This window comes from Hyperoodon ampullatus (assembly GCF_949752795.1).
Source record: "Hyperoodon ampullatus genome assembly, chromosome: 9".
NCBI lineage: Eukaryota > Metazoa > Chordata > Mammalia > Artiodactyla > Ziphiidae > Hyperoodon > Hyperoodon ampullatus.
Genome location: NC_136922.1, coordinates 32,076,502 through 32,093,893, shown reverse-complemented (window position 1 = coordinate 32,093,893; position 17,392 = coordinate 32,076,502). Strand labels below are relative to the sequence as shown.

General features: G+C 45.1%; 1 protein-coding gene across 1 annotated transcript in view; it reads left to right on the top strand.

Annotated features, from left to right (window-relative positions):
* Positions 1 to 611: 611 nt before the first annotated feature.
* The window catches only part of ELAPOR2 (endosome-lysosome associated apoptosis and autophagy regulator family member 2), a gene marked incomplete at both ends in the record, with an annotated part of 186,303 nt that continues 169,522 nt past the window's right edge, over positions 612 to 17,392 (top strand). The window contains one exon of the mRNA XM_079711775.1: positions 612 to 800. Coding sequence (XP_079567901.1) covers positions 612 to 800 — 189 coding nt within the window. The remainder of the gene's footprint in view (positions 801 to 17,392) is intronic.

Sequence of the window (17,392 nt, the reverse complement as noted above, 5' to 3'; positions counted from 1 at the left end):
AAATCCTAATCACCCCCAAATTCGGCCTGACGTCAGCTAGCGTGGATCCTTACGAAGGGATGCTCCTGGGGCGCATCCGTGTGTGTTTGTGTGTGACGCGGGAAGTAGGAAGATTTTAAACACCCGCCGCCGGAAAACAATGTCCTGATGTCCTGGATTTTACTCTGGCTTCCCCCCCTCCCCCGGAGCACCCCTCCTGGTGGGACTGGGGACGGGAGACACCACGAGGGCACCCCGGCCTCTCTCGCGTCATGAGGCTCCCCCGCCCCCCGCACCTCCCCCGGGGGCCGCTTAGCCCCGCAGGAGCCGCCGGGCAGGGCCGCAGCCCCGCCCGCGCCACCTGCTTCAGGGCTCCCGCATCCCCGCCCCGCGTCCCGCCCCCGCGCCGCGCCCGCGCCCCGCGCCCCGCGGTCCCTCCCTCCGGCGTGACGGGAGCACGGGCGCCGGCCGCCCGGGCCGCGAGCGCAGCAGAGCTGAGAGCGGGCAGCCGGGCAGGGGGCGAGCGAGTGTCGAGCCGAGCGCGCAGCCCTCGCGGCCCGGGAGCCGGAGCGCACCCCACTCGGGGAGGCTGCCTTCTTGCCGGCCGGCGGGCCGACCACAGCGGGACGGAGATGCTGCTTCTTCGCCCGGGGCCGACGCGGGGGAGGAGCCGGGGGCGGCCGGCCGGGGCTCCCCGCTGCGGGCTCTCGCCTCCCTGGAGCCCCGCCTGGATCTGCTGTTGGGCGCTCGCCGGCTGTCAAGCGGCCTGGGCTGGGGACCTGCCCTCCTCCTCCGGCCGCCCGCTTCCTCCTTGCCTGGAGGTGAGCCGCACCTGGTCTTTTACCTGGAGTTTGAGGGGGAGGGGCGAGGAGGGTGCGGGAGATGTGGGGTGAGGGTCGTGCCCGTTTACTGCTCTCTGTCTCTTTTCTTCCTTGGAGGACCGTGCTTTTCGTTTGTTTCCAGGGATGAAGTTGCCCGCCCCGGGAAGCTGGCCAAGAGAGGGTGTGTGGCTTTGCTGGCTTTTGGGGGATGCGTTTCGCGCTCCTGTGTTTTGAGGGCTCTGAAGGACTTTGCGGCGCCGTCTTGGAGTGCCAGGCTTGAGGACCTGGGGCGGAGGGAGAGCTTTCAGCAAGGGCAGGGGACTGGGGAAGCTTCGCCAGGGGGATTTGGAGACCCCTCACTTCACAGCTTTTCCAGAGAGCCAGATACGGCCGCCGAGGGCGTCCCGCTCCCCCTCCCCCTCCCTCCACTCCCCAGTGTGTACAAGCCCCTTCCTCCTCTTCCCCTGCTCTCAGCTTCCAGATAAGGCCCTGGGGACTTGCTAAGCCAGTGTGTGGTGTCACTTGGCGTCCTTCTGGCAAAACGTGGATGTGAATTAGGAAGAAAAAAGTGTGTATTTAGGGAAGAGGTGGGTTGGTGATCTAGGAAATTAGAAAAGACAGAGTGAATATGCTCCTTTCGGGAGATGTTCATCACCTGGGATGAAGCATTGCTACTGAGTATTTTAAAGTTTGAGATTATTGTTGATATATAGCCAAGAAAGATAAATTATAGGTGATGTGATTTTTTTCCCTGCTTTTAGGGGAACTGGACTTAACAATGCCAAAAATTTACAAGGGGCATTACTGGTACTTGTATTGGATGTTTATCTTTCCCTTTAGTGTTCCAGAAAGTGCATCCTCTTAATGAAAATCAGTGAGGGGAAGGAAGCAACATTTCTGACCTACTTTGAGTGATTATGTTGGGGAGGATATGAGGAGTGGTTACGGTTTTTAGGGAGATGGCTAAGAATCAGGGTGATGGGTCATTTTAATTTAACATAGCAAAAATGGGTTAGCTAATAGCCCCTCTGGGAAACAAGACCAGACCTTGCTCCTTTGTGTCACTTTTGAATTTTACCCAGGCCTTGAATTATAGAATATCTGCGTTCTAGACATTGTCCATCATCCATGGATTTCACGTTCCTCTCCCATGGTCTCAGTCCCAGGACAGACTGAAATGAAAGAGAATCAGATCAAAGGCATGTGTGCCAGCACACAATAGTGTTATAATTGGGGAAATCAGGGCAAGAACTCAGTGAACAGCTGTGTTTAATTTCAGAGTTTATTAGTATAATTAGTTGTTTAATCTGTATTCTCCTATCACCTGGGAATAGTCCATTCTTCCACAGAAAGCTGCTTCTTGGGCATCTTCAGACTGAATAGTAACAGGACAAACTTAAAACCTTGCCTCCAGCCCCCAGTCCCAATATGCAAAACCTATTTTTTTTTTTCTGAAGTGAAAAGTCTTAAGATTCTTGTAAAATTAATTCTTAGTATTGGAGACTCTACTTGAAACAGGTGAAAGTCAGGGCCAGTGGGGGTGATGCTTGGCCACTGTAGCTAGACTGATCCTTTAGGTGAGCACATGTTCTACCCCTGTATACCCAGGCAGAATGGAGTAAGAGTCTGCCACCTGAGACAAATCTTGAAACCAGAGACAGGGAGATGGCAGAAGGTTCAGGAAGGCTGTGTTCAATTAATTGTGCTGACTTTAGAAATTGCATGCGACTCAGTTCCTTGAGGTTTCAATTTTGAATTTATGGAAATAAATAAAATATATGGGAGGATGCTCTGGAGCCTGTGTGTGGCTAGTTGTATTTTTAGAAAGGTGATGCACAGATCTAGTTATATTCTTCCTTATGACTGACAAACAGTTGGAAGATGATGGAGAGTTAGAGGTTCCTTTGGACATAGGAGGGGCCAAGGGGCTGAATCTGCTTCTCGGCATCCGGTCTAACCCACTGAGCTAATTAACGCAGTTGATCATTGTTTTTCTCTGTTTTTAAGAGGAATGTGAGAAGGGCAGGTGTTTTTCAGGTGTTGAGGGTAAGGCTCTGCTTCTGCTAACCGGTAGGGAGGGTCCTTCCTCTGAGATGCAGCTATGGAAATGTGGGCCAAACTCCTGTGAGCAAAGACATAGTTAAAATAACTCTCTGGTGCCCACTCCTGCCGGTGTATCCCTTTCTCCTCTTTAGTAACAGAAAAGGACATGAATGCCCCACGTAAGGGACAGCACTGCGTGGTGGGGAAGACCGTGAAAGCCGTGAAAAGTGAGGGTTCTGAGGCTGGAAACTAAAGCCAACTCTTAATAACAGGAGAGGATGTTGAGGGGAAAATCCTCAGGTAATTCTAAGCCTCATTGCTGCCAGTAGTTTTAGTCTCGTCCTCATGTATCAGTATTTTTATAAAAGTAATCATGTTTAACTAAGTTACAGGGACGCTCATTTACCTTGCCTGGTTTTGGCGGAAAGCAGCAAAAGGGGAAGGACCAGAAGCAGAGAAAATTGGCCTGGGAGGAATCTAGTTACGATTGCCTGAGTTCAGAAAAGAGGCCCTTCCAAAAGACAGCTGGGATGTGGGTAAGGTTTCACTTAGATTCTTTGCAGAGGATTGGACTCTGGGGTGAAACTCAAATATAATACAGCTTCCTTTGTCAAAGTCATTGGATTATGGAGCTGAAAAGAGGAGAAAAATGATTACTTTGGAATGCTCAGCTGGGGATCCAGTCAGCAGGGTGGACATACAAGCACAAACAGGAAGGGGAGACAGCAATAAAAGTCCAGTCAATGTGCCAGCAGTTGAAGGACAACAATAGGATGTGACTTTGATAAATGGTGTTTAAGCAAAAAAAAAAAAAAAAAAAAAAATGAGGACTGGATATCAGAAAGTACAGAATTAATTTTCTTCAAACTGTTTATGGGGGAACTTATAAAGGATAAATATCCTCTGGGCTTCTGGGTATCTACTTTTCACTTGTAAAATGATAGTAATAAAAAGGGGCCTGCCTGTCTCTATTGTGAGGATAAGATGGATGAAGATAAGTTAAAGGAAAATAAATCACACACACACACACACACACACACACACACACACACACACACACACACGTATCAGATTTGATGATTGCTAGATTAGCAGACCTAGATCCTGATGTTTCAGGAAGGGTCTACAATGAGACTTCAGAGGTTCAGAGGATAGGCTTATCCAAGAGCTGAATGTAATGGAATTTTTGACTCATTGAAGAAGAGGACTTAATGGGGCTGCCAGAGGAAAAAAAAAGATAAAAGCCAACAGATGAATCAGAGTTGGAGTAAGGTATTAGAAGATAGACTGTGTGAGAGAAAAGTGCATGAAAAGAACAGAACTAAGTGGATTATGTATGCATTATTTAAATCTGGAAAATTAAATCACAGACTAGCTTGATTCTTAGTGCACTTCTCTACAGTCCTACGTCTGTGATTCTATTGGTCTCTCTGAATTTTGATTCAGTGATGACTTTCTTTGCCAACAGTTTTCATTCCACAGTTACTGAGCTTAAACTAATGTGCCAGGTGAAATATCAGCTGATGTGAAATTACAAATTAAAAAATAAAATTTAATTGGCTAAGGATGAGCCAGATATGTAAACTAACATTTGCAGTGAAGTGATTTGGTGCTGTGAGAGAAAAGGGGGGCCATAATCTAGTGGGGAGGATCAGAAACGGCCCTGTAGAAGAAGTGAGTGAGCCTGGAAAGATGGGTAGGAATTTGCCGAGCAAACAAGGGTCAGATGTGAGGTTGGGCTGGTTTGGGGGAAGGATATTTCTGACGTAGAGCAGAGGTTGAAAATGGCAGAAGCACAGAACAGTTATGCTGTAACTAGTTATAACTGGAGTGCTGCGTGCTACGAGGAGCTTAATGAGATATGAGGCTGAGAGGCAGGTGGAAGCCTGATCATAGGGGACCTCCTGTCATGCTAAGAAGCTGGTCTTCATTTGGTAGGTGACAGGGAGCAATAGAAGGATTTAAGAATCAGGAGTGGGCTTCCCTGGTGGCACAGTGGTTGAGAGTCCGCCTGCCGATGCAGGGGACATGGGTTCGTGCCTCGGTCCGGGAGGATCCCACATGCCGCAGAGCGGCTGGGCCCGTGAGCCATGGCCGCTGAGCCTGCGCATCCGGAGCTTGTGCTCTGCAACGGGAGAGGCCACAACAGTGAGAGGCCCGCGTACCGCAAAAAAAAAAAAAAAAAAAGAATCAGGAGTGATGCAATATACTTTAGTTCAGCAACAGTATGGAGGTCACATGAGAGGGCTGAGAAATAGAAAGAGGTGAGACCTGCCGGGAGCAGTTGTAAGAGTACAGGTAAAGGATGACAGAACCTCAGATGATGACCAGCAGTGAAAATGGAAAAGAGGGATGATGTTAGAAGATAGAATTGACAGTGGGTAGATGTGGAGGGTGAGGGAAAGGAATGAGGATGATACCTGCACCCTCTGTGAGGAGGAGCGTGAGGAAGATGAGATAAGGAGCTTGGTTCTGGAGAGCTGACCTCTAGAGAGTTCAGTAGGCAGTTAGGTAGCAGGTCCAGTTGGCTCAGGGCCATGGTCTGGGCCAGTGTGGAGATACAGGAATCACTTGAATGAAAGGCAAGGTTGACACTGCTGGATTGGATGGGATCATCCAGGGAGTGAGAACAAAGGACGAAAGTTAGAACTTGGGTTTCACCAACATTAAAGGGGGCAGGAACCAAGCAGCCCACAGAGGTGACATGTAAGGAATAGCAAGTGTCAGGGAAATGCAACAGTGTAGTCATGGGGAAAGGGAGAAACGCCTTTGATGAAGAAAGGAGTTGGTTGTGGTGTCAGTGGTCCAAAGAAATTCGAATGAGATGAGACCTTAAAAGAGAAGATTGAGTTTGACAGTTAGCTCCCTGGTGCTTAACGCGCCAGTGGTTCCTGTGGAGGTATTAACTGGGGGCTGAGGCAGTAGTGATAGAGTAGATTTTATCATTATAGCCTTCCGAGATTTGGTAAGAATTTGGGTCTTCCGTGTCCACAGAAGTCAGTAGACTTGTAAATGGTCATATCTTCTGTTTTAGACTTTGCTGGGCATAGCTGAGAAATAACCTTTAGCCTTTCTGCAGGAAGCCTCTGAAGGTCATGGGCTGTGGGTTAAGGGGTTAGAGATTCTAAAGCCACACTGTTGCTGCAGAAGTTAGGACTTGGCCTCTGTTTTTAAGCCGTTAACATAATTAATCTTGCCTGTTATGCTTGTGAAGGTGAATTTTCCATTTCAAGTTCTTACGCTCAGAACCATTTCTCATGTTTTAGGCAAATGTGAGCAAGTATTCACACCATCAATATTTACAATGTAAAACCAAGAGTTGACAGATCTGTGAAGTGTCATATTTTAGCGCAAGGGATGGAAATAGCAGAGCATAGTATAGAGTGGCACATATTCCTATTAGAGTGTATTCCTCAGCAGTGCCTTGAATCTTAGAATAATTCTTGCTTGTCAGAAAACACCAGTTAAATTTGGGTGGCCTTTTCTTTCCCCCTGAAGAAACCGTGGCTAATCCTTATCCCTTTTTGCCTTTCTTAATTGAAGTTAAATGTAATATTTCAACATTAAACACATATTTATTATGTACTCCTGTACCAGGTGCTAGCAGTAAAATGTTGAATAAAATGTATGGTCCTTCCCCATACTGAGCTGTATAATCTGATGTGGGCAGACTCAAAACAACACCACCTATCAGGTAATTCCATCTGTCATAAGTTCTGTGATGGGAACTGTGTACGGTCGGCGTGTATAGCCTTTTTAGTCTGGTTGGGGTGGGAGGGATTCCCAAGGAAAAGATGTTTAAACTAAGACCCAAAGCCTGAGTAGGACGTTGTGTGTGGTGGTTTTAGAACGCCTCATCCAGAGGAAGCCTTTTGGCCTAGGTCAGTTCCTCTAACTTCCTCTAACCTTTTCTGGAGTACTACAGACAGATGTTCTCTTCTCTTCCCTGGATCCCAGTCCCAGCCCATTGTTTGCTCTTGGGCAGCCATACACTGTCCTACAAAGGCTTTGCACATGCAGGCCTGCCCTGTATAGCTGGGTGAGTGGTACCCACCTGTGGGGTCACGTAAGAGCTGGAATCCAGCCAGTGCTCAGGGTGGCCAGCCAGCTGTCTTGGCACAGGTCTGCATCCATCCAGAGGAAGGAGGACCTTTTTCGGAGTCATATGCCCAGAGGGGGTGCCATTTTCTAAGTCACTCAAGGGTGCCATATGCTTTACCAGAGGCTCTGAACACCTGCCTCTCACCCCACCCAACACATAATAGACTCATTAGGGTAGGAATTTCATCCTATTCAGCAAGCAGTGATTAACTGTCTTTTTGTTTAAGGCATTTTGGGGGTTTTAAAAATGAGTAAGGTGCAGGTCCTCTTCTCTGGGAGCACGAATCACTGCCTTGAAAATATCATAGAGTGAGTGGCTTCCACTTTTTTCAGCTATAGAAAGGGATTGATTTTTATAAGGCATTTAATCCTAATTGACAACCTCTCTCTCTTTTTTTTTTTTTTTGCGGTACGCGGCCCTCTCACTGTTGTAGCCTCTCCTGTTGTGGAGCGCAGGCCCAGCGGCCATGGCTCACGGACCCAGCTGCTCTGCGGCATGTGGGATCTTCCCGGACCGGGGCACGAACCCGTGTCCCCTGCATTGGCAGGCGGACTCTCAACCACTGCGCCACCAGGGAAGCCCTCTCTTTTTTTTTTTAAACATCTTTATTGGAGTATAATTGCTTTACAGTGGTGTGTTAGTTTCTGCTTTATAACAAAGTGAATCATCTATACATATACATATATCCCCATATCTGACACCTTCTCTTAATTGTACCAGATTTAAGACTCTGAAACAAAAGCCCAGTGATCAGAATGTATTGAAGTTTATTCTCAAGTCAGTTTATGGCTCTGGAGTTCAGGATACTATTTAACTTATTCAAAACTTCACTTTTATGAGGTTCTTTTCCCTTCGTCAGTGGTTCTCAAAGTGTGATCCTAAGACCAGGACTGTCAACATTCCCCAGGCACTTGTTAGAAATGCAAGTTCTTAGGCCCCGTACACACGCTCCTGAATCAGAAACTCTGGCATTGAGGCCCAGCAATCTGTCACAGCCAGCTCTCCAGGGGATTACAAGGCGTGCTGAAGTTGGAGACCACTGCCCTAGGTATAAAGTGAGGGAGTGAGGGATACAGTTTAGTTGTGTGAAACCCAAGAACCTGTTTTATTGCTAAAATTCCTTCAACTGTAACCCTGTCTGACTTCCTGCTTCTGCAGGGCATGTTAGAAACTCCTACAATAATTGCATCAAATGGAGCTTGAGCTCCTCCCCCCACCATGAAGCACATCAGCAAGCGCTACTCAACTATCTTCTATACACCAGGTACGAGGCAAGATGCTGGTGATAACACAGGATGCAGAGGATATGGTCACCCCTCTCTAGGAGCTTACAGCCTGAGAAAAGAAGCGAACATGGAAATGATTAAGTACCTCTCTCTGAGATAGACATTGGAATAGAAAACATGGTAATATTAAGAGGGTATGGCTAACCTTCTTGGTAAATGTTTTCCAGTGTTTGTTACTTATGGGGGAGGACTGTTGTTTACGTTTTGCTCCAACTGCAAAGCATCTCCTTGTTATAGTAGAAGTAGTCTTGAAGGTAACTGAAGAACTTATTCCAATCTGAGCCCTGTGTGGCCTTGAGCAAATGAACCTCTTTGAGTCTTTCTGTGTCTGCAGATGGAGATAGTAACTTCTGCCTTACCCCCATTAGAGTTGCTGTGAGGATCAAGCTAATGTATTTGAAGATGCTTTGTAAATTTTAATGCACTGCCATATATTATTATTCTTGTGTAAGCTAAGAATACCATTTCTAAGGGGATGGATTGAGATGTGAAAGGACTGGGATGTGGGTAGGAAAATTCATTTACTGGCAAAAGCATTTTATAGGCATATTTTTTCTAATGATAGAAGTTGTACATTGTGAAGAGTTTAGAGCAGCAAAGGTATAAAAAAAAAGAAATGTCAGTTCTAATTCTTCCACTTAAGGATATCTTGCGTTTAATGTTTCAGCACATTTCCTACCTATATATTTTTTCCTTTTTTTTTTTTTGTGGTACGCGGGCCTCCCACTGTCCTGGCCTCTCCCGTTGCGGAGCACAGCCTCCGGACGCGCAGGCTCAGCGGCCATGGCTCATGGGCCCAGCCGCTCCGCGGCATGTGGGATCTTCCCGGACCGGGGCACGAACCCGTGTACCCTGCATCGGCAGGCGGACTCTCAACCACTGCGCCACCAGGGAAGCCCTATTTTTTCCTTTTTAAAAACCATGAGTGAGTGCATATTTTATGGAGAAGTTGTATCTTTTCCTCTTATTGTAAGCATTTCCCAATGACATTAATGTTTCTTTATAAGTATTTTGGTAATATTTATAAAATATTTTAATACGCGATATATTGCAAAATATAGCATCATTTGAATATCTGCCATTGTTTACTTATGAGCCATTCACTTCAGCCTTTCATTGAAAGTGCTCTTTTAGGTCAACAATGACCTCCTCTTTGCTAAGTCCAGCTGTCATTCTTCACCTTTCCCTGCCTTATTAGGACACCGGACCCAGCTGACTGTTCGTCACTGCTGCAATGTTTACTTGGCTTCAAGCACACCATGCTCTCCTGGTTTTTCTCTTGCTCTGCTGTGATCCTTCTGTCGTTGCCTGTTCCACCTCGTCTCCCTGACTTCTTTACATGGAGCATTCCCCGCCTCAATCCTTAACCGTCCTATCTTTTCGGTCACCCTGACTCCTCACACTTTTGGTGATGTCATCCAGTCTCTTGGTTTTAAATACCATCTGCATATGGACCACTCTCAAATTTACATCTCCTGCGTGGACCATCCCATGGCTTCCTGACAAGCACAGCCTCGACGACTCTGCCTGGATAAGTACCTCAAACCTGTCACGTCCAAAACCAAGCTCCCTCCACTGCCCCAAGCCAATGCCAGTGTGGTCTTCCCCATTTCCTTGAATGCCAAGTCCTCCCTTCAGTAACTCAGGTCTCAAACTCTGGACTCTCCCTGGCTTCTTTTTCTCCCATGTCTTCTATCCAGTCTAGTAGCAAACTCTCTTGTCTCTGCCTTCAAAATAGCTGGAGTCAGAACTTCTCACCCCTTGGCCTGTACCTACTGGGCCACAGCACCATAGTATCTTGCCTGGATTTTGGCTATAACTTTCCATCTTGATCTCCAGTTAGAGCTCAGCAGAGCAGTCAAGAGGTCACATTAAACATAAGTCAAAAGCTGTTATCTTTTGCTCAGAGCTCTTCTAAGGCCTCGTTCAGAACCGAAGCTCTGATGCTGGCTTGCAGGCCCAACGTGATCCGGCCTCCTTTAAGCCTCTCACGTCATCTTACTACTCCCCCCGTTCTTCCCTCTGCTGCAGCCTCCCCGGTCTCCTTGCTCTTTCCAGAACGTGTTACGGAAGCTCTCTCTCAGGGTTTCTGCCCTGCTTCTTTCCTCTGCCTGCAACTCTCTTCTCAGCTATCTGCTTGCCTTTCTCCCTCATGTCCTGAAGGTTTCTACTCAGTTGTCATCGTTTCATAAGATGGCCACCTACTTGAAATTGCAGCCTCTTCCTGTCTATCCCCATTTCATGCTTTTGTTTTTCTCCGTAGTACTTTTCAGCATCCATCATAATACACATTTAAATTAGTTATTGATAGTTTGTTTTTATGAGCCCACTCTCAGCAAAGATCCATAAAGACAAGGCAGTCCCTCCCTCCCTCCCTCCCTCCCTCCCTCCTTTCCTTCCTCCCTCCCTCCTTTCCTTCCTCCCTCCCTCCCTCCCTCCCTCCTTTCCTTCCTCCCTCCCTCCCTCCCTCCCTCCCTCCCTCCCTTCCTTCCTTCCTCCCTCCCTCCCTCCCTCCCTCCCTCCCTCCCTCCTTTCCTTCCTTCCTTCCTTCCTTCCTCCCTCCCTCCCTTCCCCCCTCCCTTCTTCCCTTCCTCCCTTCCTGTTTCTTTTCTTTAAATAAGCTACTGTATCCCTACCACCTCAAACAGTGCCTGGCACTGTGCTGAATGAATGATTAAATTTAATTTTGGGCAGTTAGATTGTTTTTAATTCTTTGTAGTATAAAAAGGTCATCATAAGCAACAACACAGAATGTTGTCTGAATTTCTGATTATTGAAGATAAAATTGAAGCAGAAATCTTAGGTTGAAAAATATGAGCTATACCCTAGCCAACAGTGAAAAATGTTATTTATTTATTTTAAAAATTTATTTTTTTACTTATTTTTTAATTGATGTATATAGTTGATTTACAATTTTGTTATGTATGTATGTATCTTTTTTTTTTTTTTTTTTTTGCGGTACGCGGGCCTCTCACTGCTGTGGCCTCTCCCGTTGAGGAGCACAGGCTCTGGACGCGCAGGCTCAGCGGCCATGGCTCACGGGCCCAGCCGCTCCACGGCATGTGGGATCTTCCCAGACCGGGGCACGAACCCGCGTCCCCTGCATCGGCAGGCGGACTCTCAACCAGTGTGTCACCAGGGAAGCCCTGTATCTTTTTTGTATATGTATATATATATGTGTATTTTATTTACTTTTGTATATGAAAAAATATTTTTCCTCAGATTCTCTTCCCTTATAGATAATTACAGAATATTGAGTGTAGTTCCCTGTGCTGTCCAGTAGGTCCTCGTTGGTTATCTATTTTTTATATAGTCGTGTGGATATGTCAATCCCAAACTCCTAATTCATCCTTCCCCCCTTTCCCATTTGGTAACCATAAGTGTGTTTTCTATGTCTGTGAAAAACTGTTATTCATTAATATTAATTTGATGCTGGAAAATGCTATCTCACTGGTGTAATTTACATTTCTTCAATCACTGCTGAGGGTCAGTATTTTTTATGTGGCTTAGCTTTTTGTATTTCACTTTCTGTGGGATTTCTGTTTAGATGTTTTCACTTACATATAATATATATAATGTATGAAGTCTTTCATGTGATTGGCTAAGAAAAATCCTGAAGCAACTGCAAAGTGATCAAGAATTCTTGGGCTTTGGTTGAGTCTTCGTTCTAAGAGTGTGCTTTTGAGATTTCAAGACAGCCCTACTTCATTCTGTTACTTCTTTTTCAGTGGCCATTCATATGTTAATTTGTTCCTGTGGCATTTAATGACTTCAGGTCATGTATTTCTCTCATAGGTAAACTAGTAATACGGAAGTCTGTGATTATAGTAGAGATGGGTTAAGTGCTGTGGTGGAGTTATGGACAGAGGGTTTTTTTTTTTGTTTTTTTTTTTTTGCGATACGCGGGCCTCTCACTGTTGCAGCCTCTCCCGTTATGGAGCACAGGCTCCGGATGCGCAGGCTCAGCAGCCATGGCTCACGGGCCCAGCTGCTCCGCGGCATGTGGGATCTTCCCGGACCGGGGCACGAACCTGTGTCCCCTGCATCGGCAGGCGGACTCTCAACCACTGCGCCACCAGGGAAGCCCTGACAGAGTTTTATAGAAGCACAGAGAGAAAGGACTGCATCCCACTAAGGAACCCTGGTCTCAGAGAAGGTGCTGTTTGATCTGAGTTTGGAAAGATTTCCAGAAGTGCTTTACAGGATGCACAGAGGCCAGCCTATCTCAGTCAAAGAAAACCGATTGTATGACTGCACAGAGGAATTAAATCATATGACCATTTCACGGGCTAGAGTGAAGGCACTTGGGTGACAATGGCAAGAGATGACTAGATTATGAGGAAGGTAGAGACTGAGGGTTTTGTGAGAAAAGCTTTGGGGAACCACTGACATCAGATTAGACAGATTATTCTGTTTGCCGAGTGGAGGGATATAAAAGGGGAGTAATACTGAAGACAGGAAGATCAGTTAGGGGATGTTGCCTCTCTCACGGGGAAGAAAGAAGTGTCAGAGCTAAGCAAATGACAGAATGAGGCGTGGGTTAGGTGATGGATTGGACAGCTGAGTGATAAATTTCAGTCTACCCGACTTCTAGGGTTTTTGCCTTGGGCCACTTGGTAGACGCTCTGCCTTTCATTGAGACTGAAAATTTAGGAGGTGAATGAGGCTGCTGGAAGAAAGAGGATGAGTTCATTATTGGTATTATGAGTTTAAAGTGCTCTCCCAGAGACAGGTGGATGTTCGGAAGTGTAGCCAAGAGGTGACTTGGGAGCCAGGGGCACATAAGAGGTAGTTGAAGCCAGTGGTGTTGATGGCGTCACCTAGACTGTGAGCACCAGGTGTTGAGGAGAGGCCTCAGGGAAACACCAGCATTTAAGAGGCAAGCAGAGCAAGAAGTGACTGAGAATGAGACTGAAAAGGCACGACCAGGAGAGAAGGATAGCACAGAAACTGGCTGAGGGTCGAAGGGATAGGTGACCGGTAAATCTGCAGTATGATACAGACACGTGATTCTTGATGTTCGGTTAGGCATTAGAAATATCATATCCTTGTGGACGAGATGCAGAAGTATGTGCTGAATGATGGTATAACTAGGCAGAGTCTTGGATATTTGAACAAATGTATCCTGAGGTTATTAATTTAAGGACTTGATGCTAAGCTGAAGGAAGTTTTCCAATGTAATACCTTTGGTCTTAGTATCTAGTCTCCGTCCTGTTACTGTTCTGCTTTTACTATTGAATCAGTAGTTTGGTTTTGAGAAGTCTTAACCAAATTTTGCCAAGTCAAAGCTGGGAAAGATGCCTAATGAGTTGGAAAGCAGAACTGGGATTCAAATGATTGCAAAAGGCTAGAATAATGGGTAAACATAATTGTTCAAAATGTAGACTGTCCTTTTTGGTTCTGAAATTTAGATGTTCAAGCATAAGGTGAGGAATTCTTGCCTAAAAGTAATTTTGAAGCCACAGATGTCATGTAGCTGCTAACAGCAATGATGGGCTGGTGGGAGGGTTCCTAGTTTCTATTAATATGAGCAGAGTGCTTGGCTCATAGAAAGTGGACACTTAACAGGTCAGTAATACAACTTAGGTGCAGTATTTGAAGAGGGACATTGAAATAGGGAGATGTTGGTTTAAGGTGTGAATTAGGAAGATGAACTATTTGGAGAGTATCTCCAAATACTTGAGGACTGATCAAAGGAACTGAGGCTGTTTAGCTTGAAGAAGACTTAAGGGGACCGTAATAGTGAACTTCAAATAACAGTAAGTGCAGTCATGCTTAAGGGGCATTGCTATAATGCTCATTTAGAGGACAAGATTAGGGTTAGTGGGTAATAGATAGAAGAAAGCAGTATTTAGTTCATCCAAAAAGATGTTTTATATCTGTAGAGCCATGTGCTGCTGCTTTGAACTCTGAAAGTTGCATGGTTCCTGTTTTGTTGGGACAGACTGCTGTCCTGGGCCACTGCTGTCCTGAGTTCTGGTTTACTGCACTGTGCCTATATTACTGTGGTAGATTTAAGGGGCAGTTCAATGAATGTATACACATTCCTACTGTAACAGGTGAGAAGATAAATCTTTCTCCTTGGTGAGTTAATCTTAGGACACATTCTTTCTTAATATGTCATCCTTAGCACTGTATTCTAAGATTGCTACATTGTAAACATAAAGCAATGCCCTTTGATGTTTAACATTCTAAGATTGAGAACGGGAGGAATTGGCCATTTGAAATGTAAATTTAGCACAGACTGCTCTATGATAATTCTTGGGCATATCAATAAAGCATACTAGAAGATAACTTGAGCCAAGATAATCAGTAGATGCTTAAGTAGATCTGAGCTTGGTACCCTAGCAAGTGCTTTGCTAGCTAAAGAGCAGATAAATGCTAACATCACTTCTTCTAACATTTTTTTTTTATGGTTTCACTTTTCACGTTTGACCTTTTTAAAATGAAAAGCAGTATATGTGCATTTTACTTATTTATTTTTAAAAATAAATTTATTTATTTAATCTATTTATATTTGGCTGCGTTGGGTCTTCGTTGCCGTTTGCGGGCTTTCTCTAGTTCCGGAGAGTGGGGGCTTCTCTTCATTGAGGTGCGCGGGCTTCTCATTGTGATGGCTTCTCTTGTTGCGGAGCATGGGCTCTAGGCACGCGGGCTTCAGTAGTTGTGGCTCGCCGGCTCTAGCGCACAGGCTCAGTAATTGTGGCGCAGGGGCTTAGTTGCTCCGCAGCATGTGGGATCTTCCCGGACCAGAGCTCGAACCTGTGTCCCCTGCATTGGCAGGCAGATTCTTAAGCACTGTGCCACCAGCCCGTATGTGCATTTAGAAAAGTGAAGTAATAAAACCACCCTTAATTCCATCGAATAAGCACACCACTCTTAATATCTTAGTGTTTGTAATAAGAATAACATATAAAAAGAGCAATAGCCAGGTACAGTTTAAAGGCATTTCATGTATTAACTCACTTACCCAATCCTCCAGACTCTGATGAGCTCAGTCCTAATACTTCCTGCATGGTTAAATTACTGTGAGCCCCGGCTAACCCCCGCAGTGTCCATACTCTTAACCATCTGGCTCTACTGACTCTATCAGATATCTCAGCATATATTTCATTATGAATTATCATGTATGTTGACAAAATGGGACTATTCTGTACATACAGTTTGATAATCTTTTTTTTTGCATTTAACAATATGCTGTGAACTTATTCCCACATTTTAATTCATGTAGAATTTTATTCAGTGCTTGTTGTCAGGTAGACCTTGGACTTTATTTTCTGAATAGCCAGTTTTCACAAATAGTATTCAAGCAATCCATAATCCATCCTTTCTCCACTGATTCGTTTTCTATACCATCTATCGTATGTGTGTGTGTGTGCGTATATATATACGCACACACACATATATACACACACATATATATTCTTTATAATCTATTTTATGTATAACATATGGCATATTATATAAACACACATTTATTTGATATCTTTTGGGCTACTTTATATCTATTGATTTTTTTTTACCAAGATTGCTTACAGAGTTTTATAATATGATTTTATACAATACTTTAGCTTTTCTTTCCAGGATTTCTCAGCTGTTCTCACTCCATTTAGTCTTCCAGTTCAACTTTAGAATAATTTTGAAAAATTAAGAAAAAATTCTCCGTGGAATTTTCTCTTGGATTCTGATAAATCTCTTCATTTATTTGGGAAAAATGTCATCTTTACAGTATTATTTTCATATTTGAAGGTAGAATTTGCTTCAGTGTTTGAAGCATTCTGTGTTTTTCATCAGCACAGTCTTTGTATACCTAATTTTTTTTTTTTTTTTTTTTTGCGGTACGCAGGCCTCTCACTGTTGTGGCCTCTCCCATTGCGGAGCGCAGGCTCAGCGGCCATGGCTCACGGGCCCAGCCGCTCCGCGGCACGCGGGATCTTTCTGGACCGGGGCACGAACTCGCGTCCCTTGCATCGGCAGGCGGACTCTCAACCACTGCACCACCAGGGAAGCCCGAACTATTTTTTTGTTACTGTTTTCTGTGGCAGTTTCCCATACCATTTTACCTTTTGATTTTTCCCTGTGTTGAAAAGCCATTGTGTTTTGAAAATTAACTGCATACCTAGTCTCTTACAAAGCAGCCTTGTTAATTCTAGTATTTTGTCAGTTAATTATCTTCGATTTTCTTGATAACAAGTGCCATTTATTGAGCAATTAAATGTGTAAAACACTTTATATTAACAGTAATCCTGGACTTCCCTGGTGGCGCAGTGGTTAAGAATCTGCCTGCCAATGCAGGGGACGCATGTTCGAGCCCTGGTGCGGGAAGATCGTACATGCTGTGGAGCAACTGAGCCCGTGTACCACAACTACTGAGCCTGCTCTCTAGAGCCTGTGCACCACAACTACTGAGCCCGCATGCCACAACTACTGAAGCCCGCATGCCTAGAGCCAGTGCTTTGCAGAAAGAGAAGCCACTGCAGTGAGAAGCCCGCACAAAGCAACAAAGAGTAGCCCCTCCTCGCCACAACTAGAGAAAGCCCGCGTGCAGCAACGAAGACCCAACACAGCCAAAAATAAATAAATAAAATAAATAAATTAAAAATAGAAAAGAATCATCATGCAAGACTAATTAAAAAAACAAAAAAACAAAGAAAACCCAGTAATCCTCACAGCAATCCATGCGTCTGCTTTTAGAGATGAGGAAACTGAAGGTGAAAGGCAATTAATAACTTGAAAAAGATGACACAGCTAGTGAGCCACGAGACTGGGCTGTATTTGTCTCCAGAGACCTCATTGAACCCCACAGAACCCCACTGCCTTCCACTCTGCCTACATAGAACTGGTCTATACTTACAGCTCTCTACAGCTGCTTCCAAGAGGCTATGTACTGAATCTTATTTAAGTGCACCAAGCAGCTATTTATAATTTTTTTCTCCTTTAGTCAATCATTTTCAGACTCTTCCTTTTTTTCAAGGTATTAATCCCCTTTTCCTGTGTTTCAGAATCCACCATCTCCTCCAGGGCAGATGTTAGTGTTGCACATGTCTTCACCAGGGGAGCTCCCTGTTCCACTGTGTTTAACCCCCACACAGCTGTGTGCATGGCCATTAGTCCTCTTGCCTCTGGGATGAGGTGTCTGTGCAGCATCCCTAGACCAACTT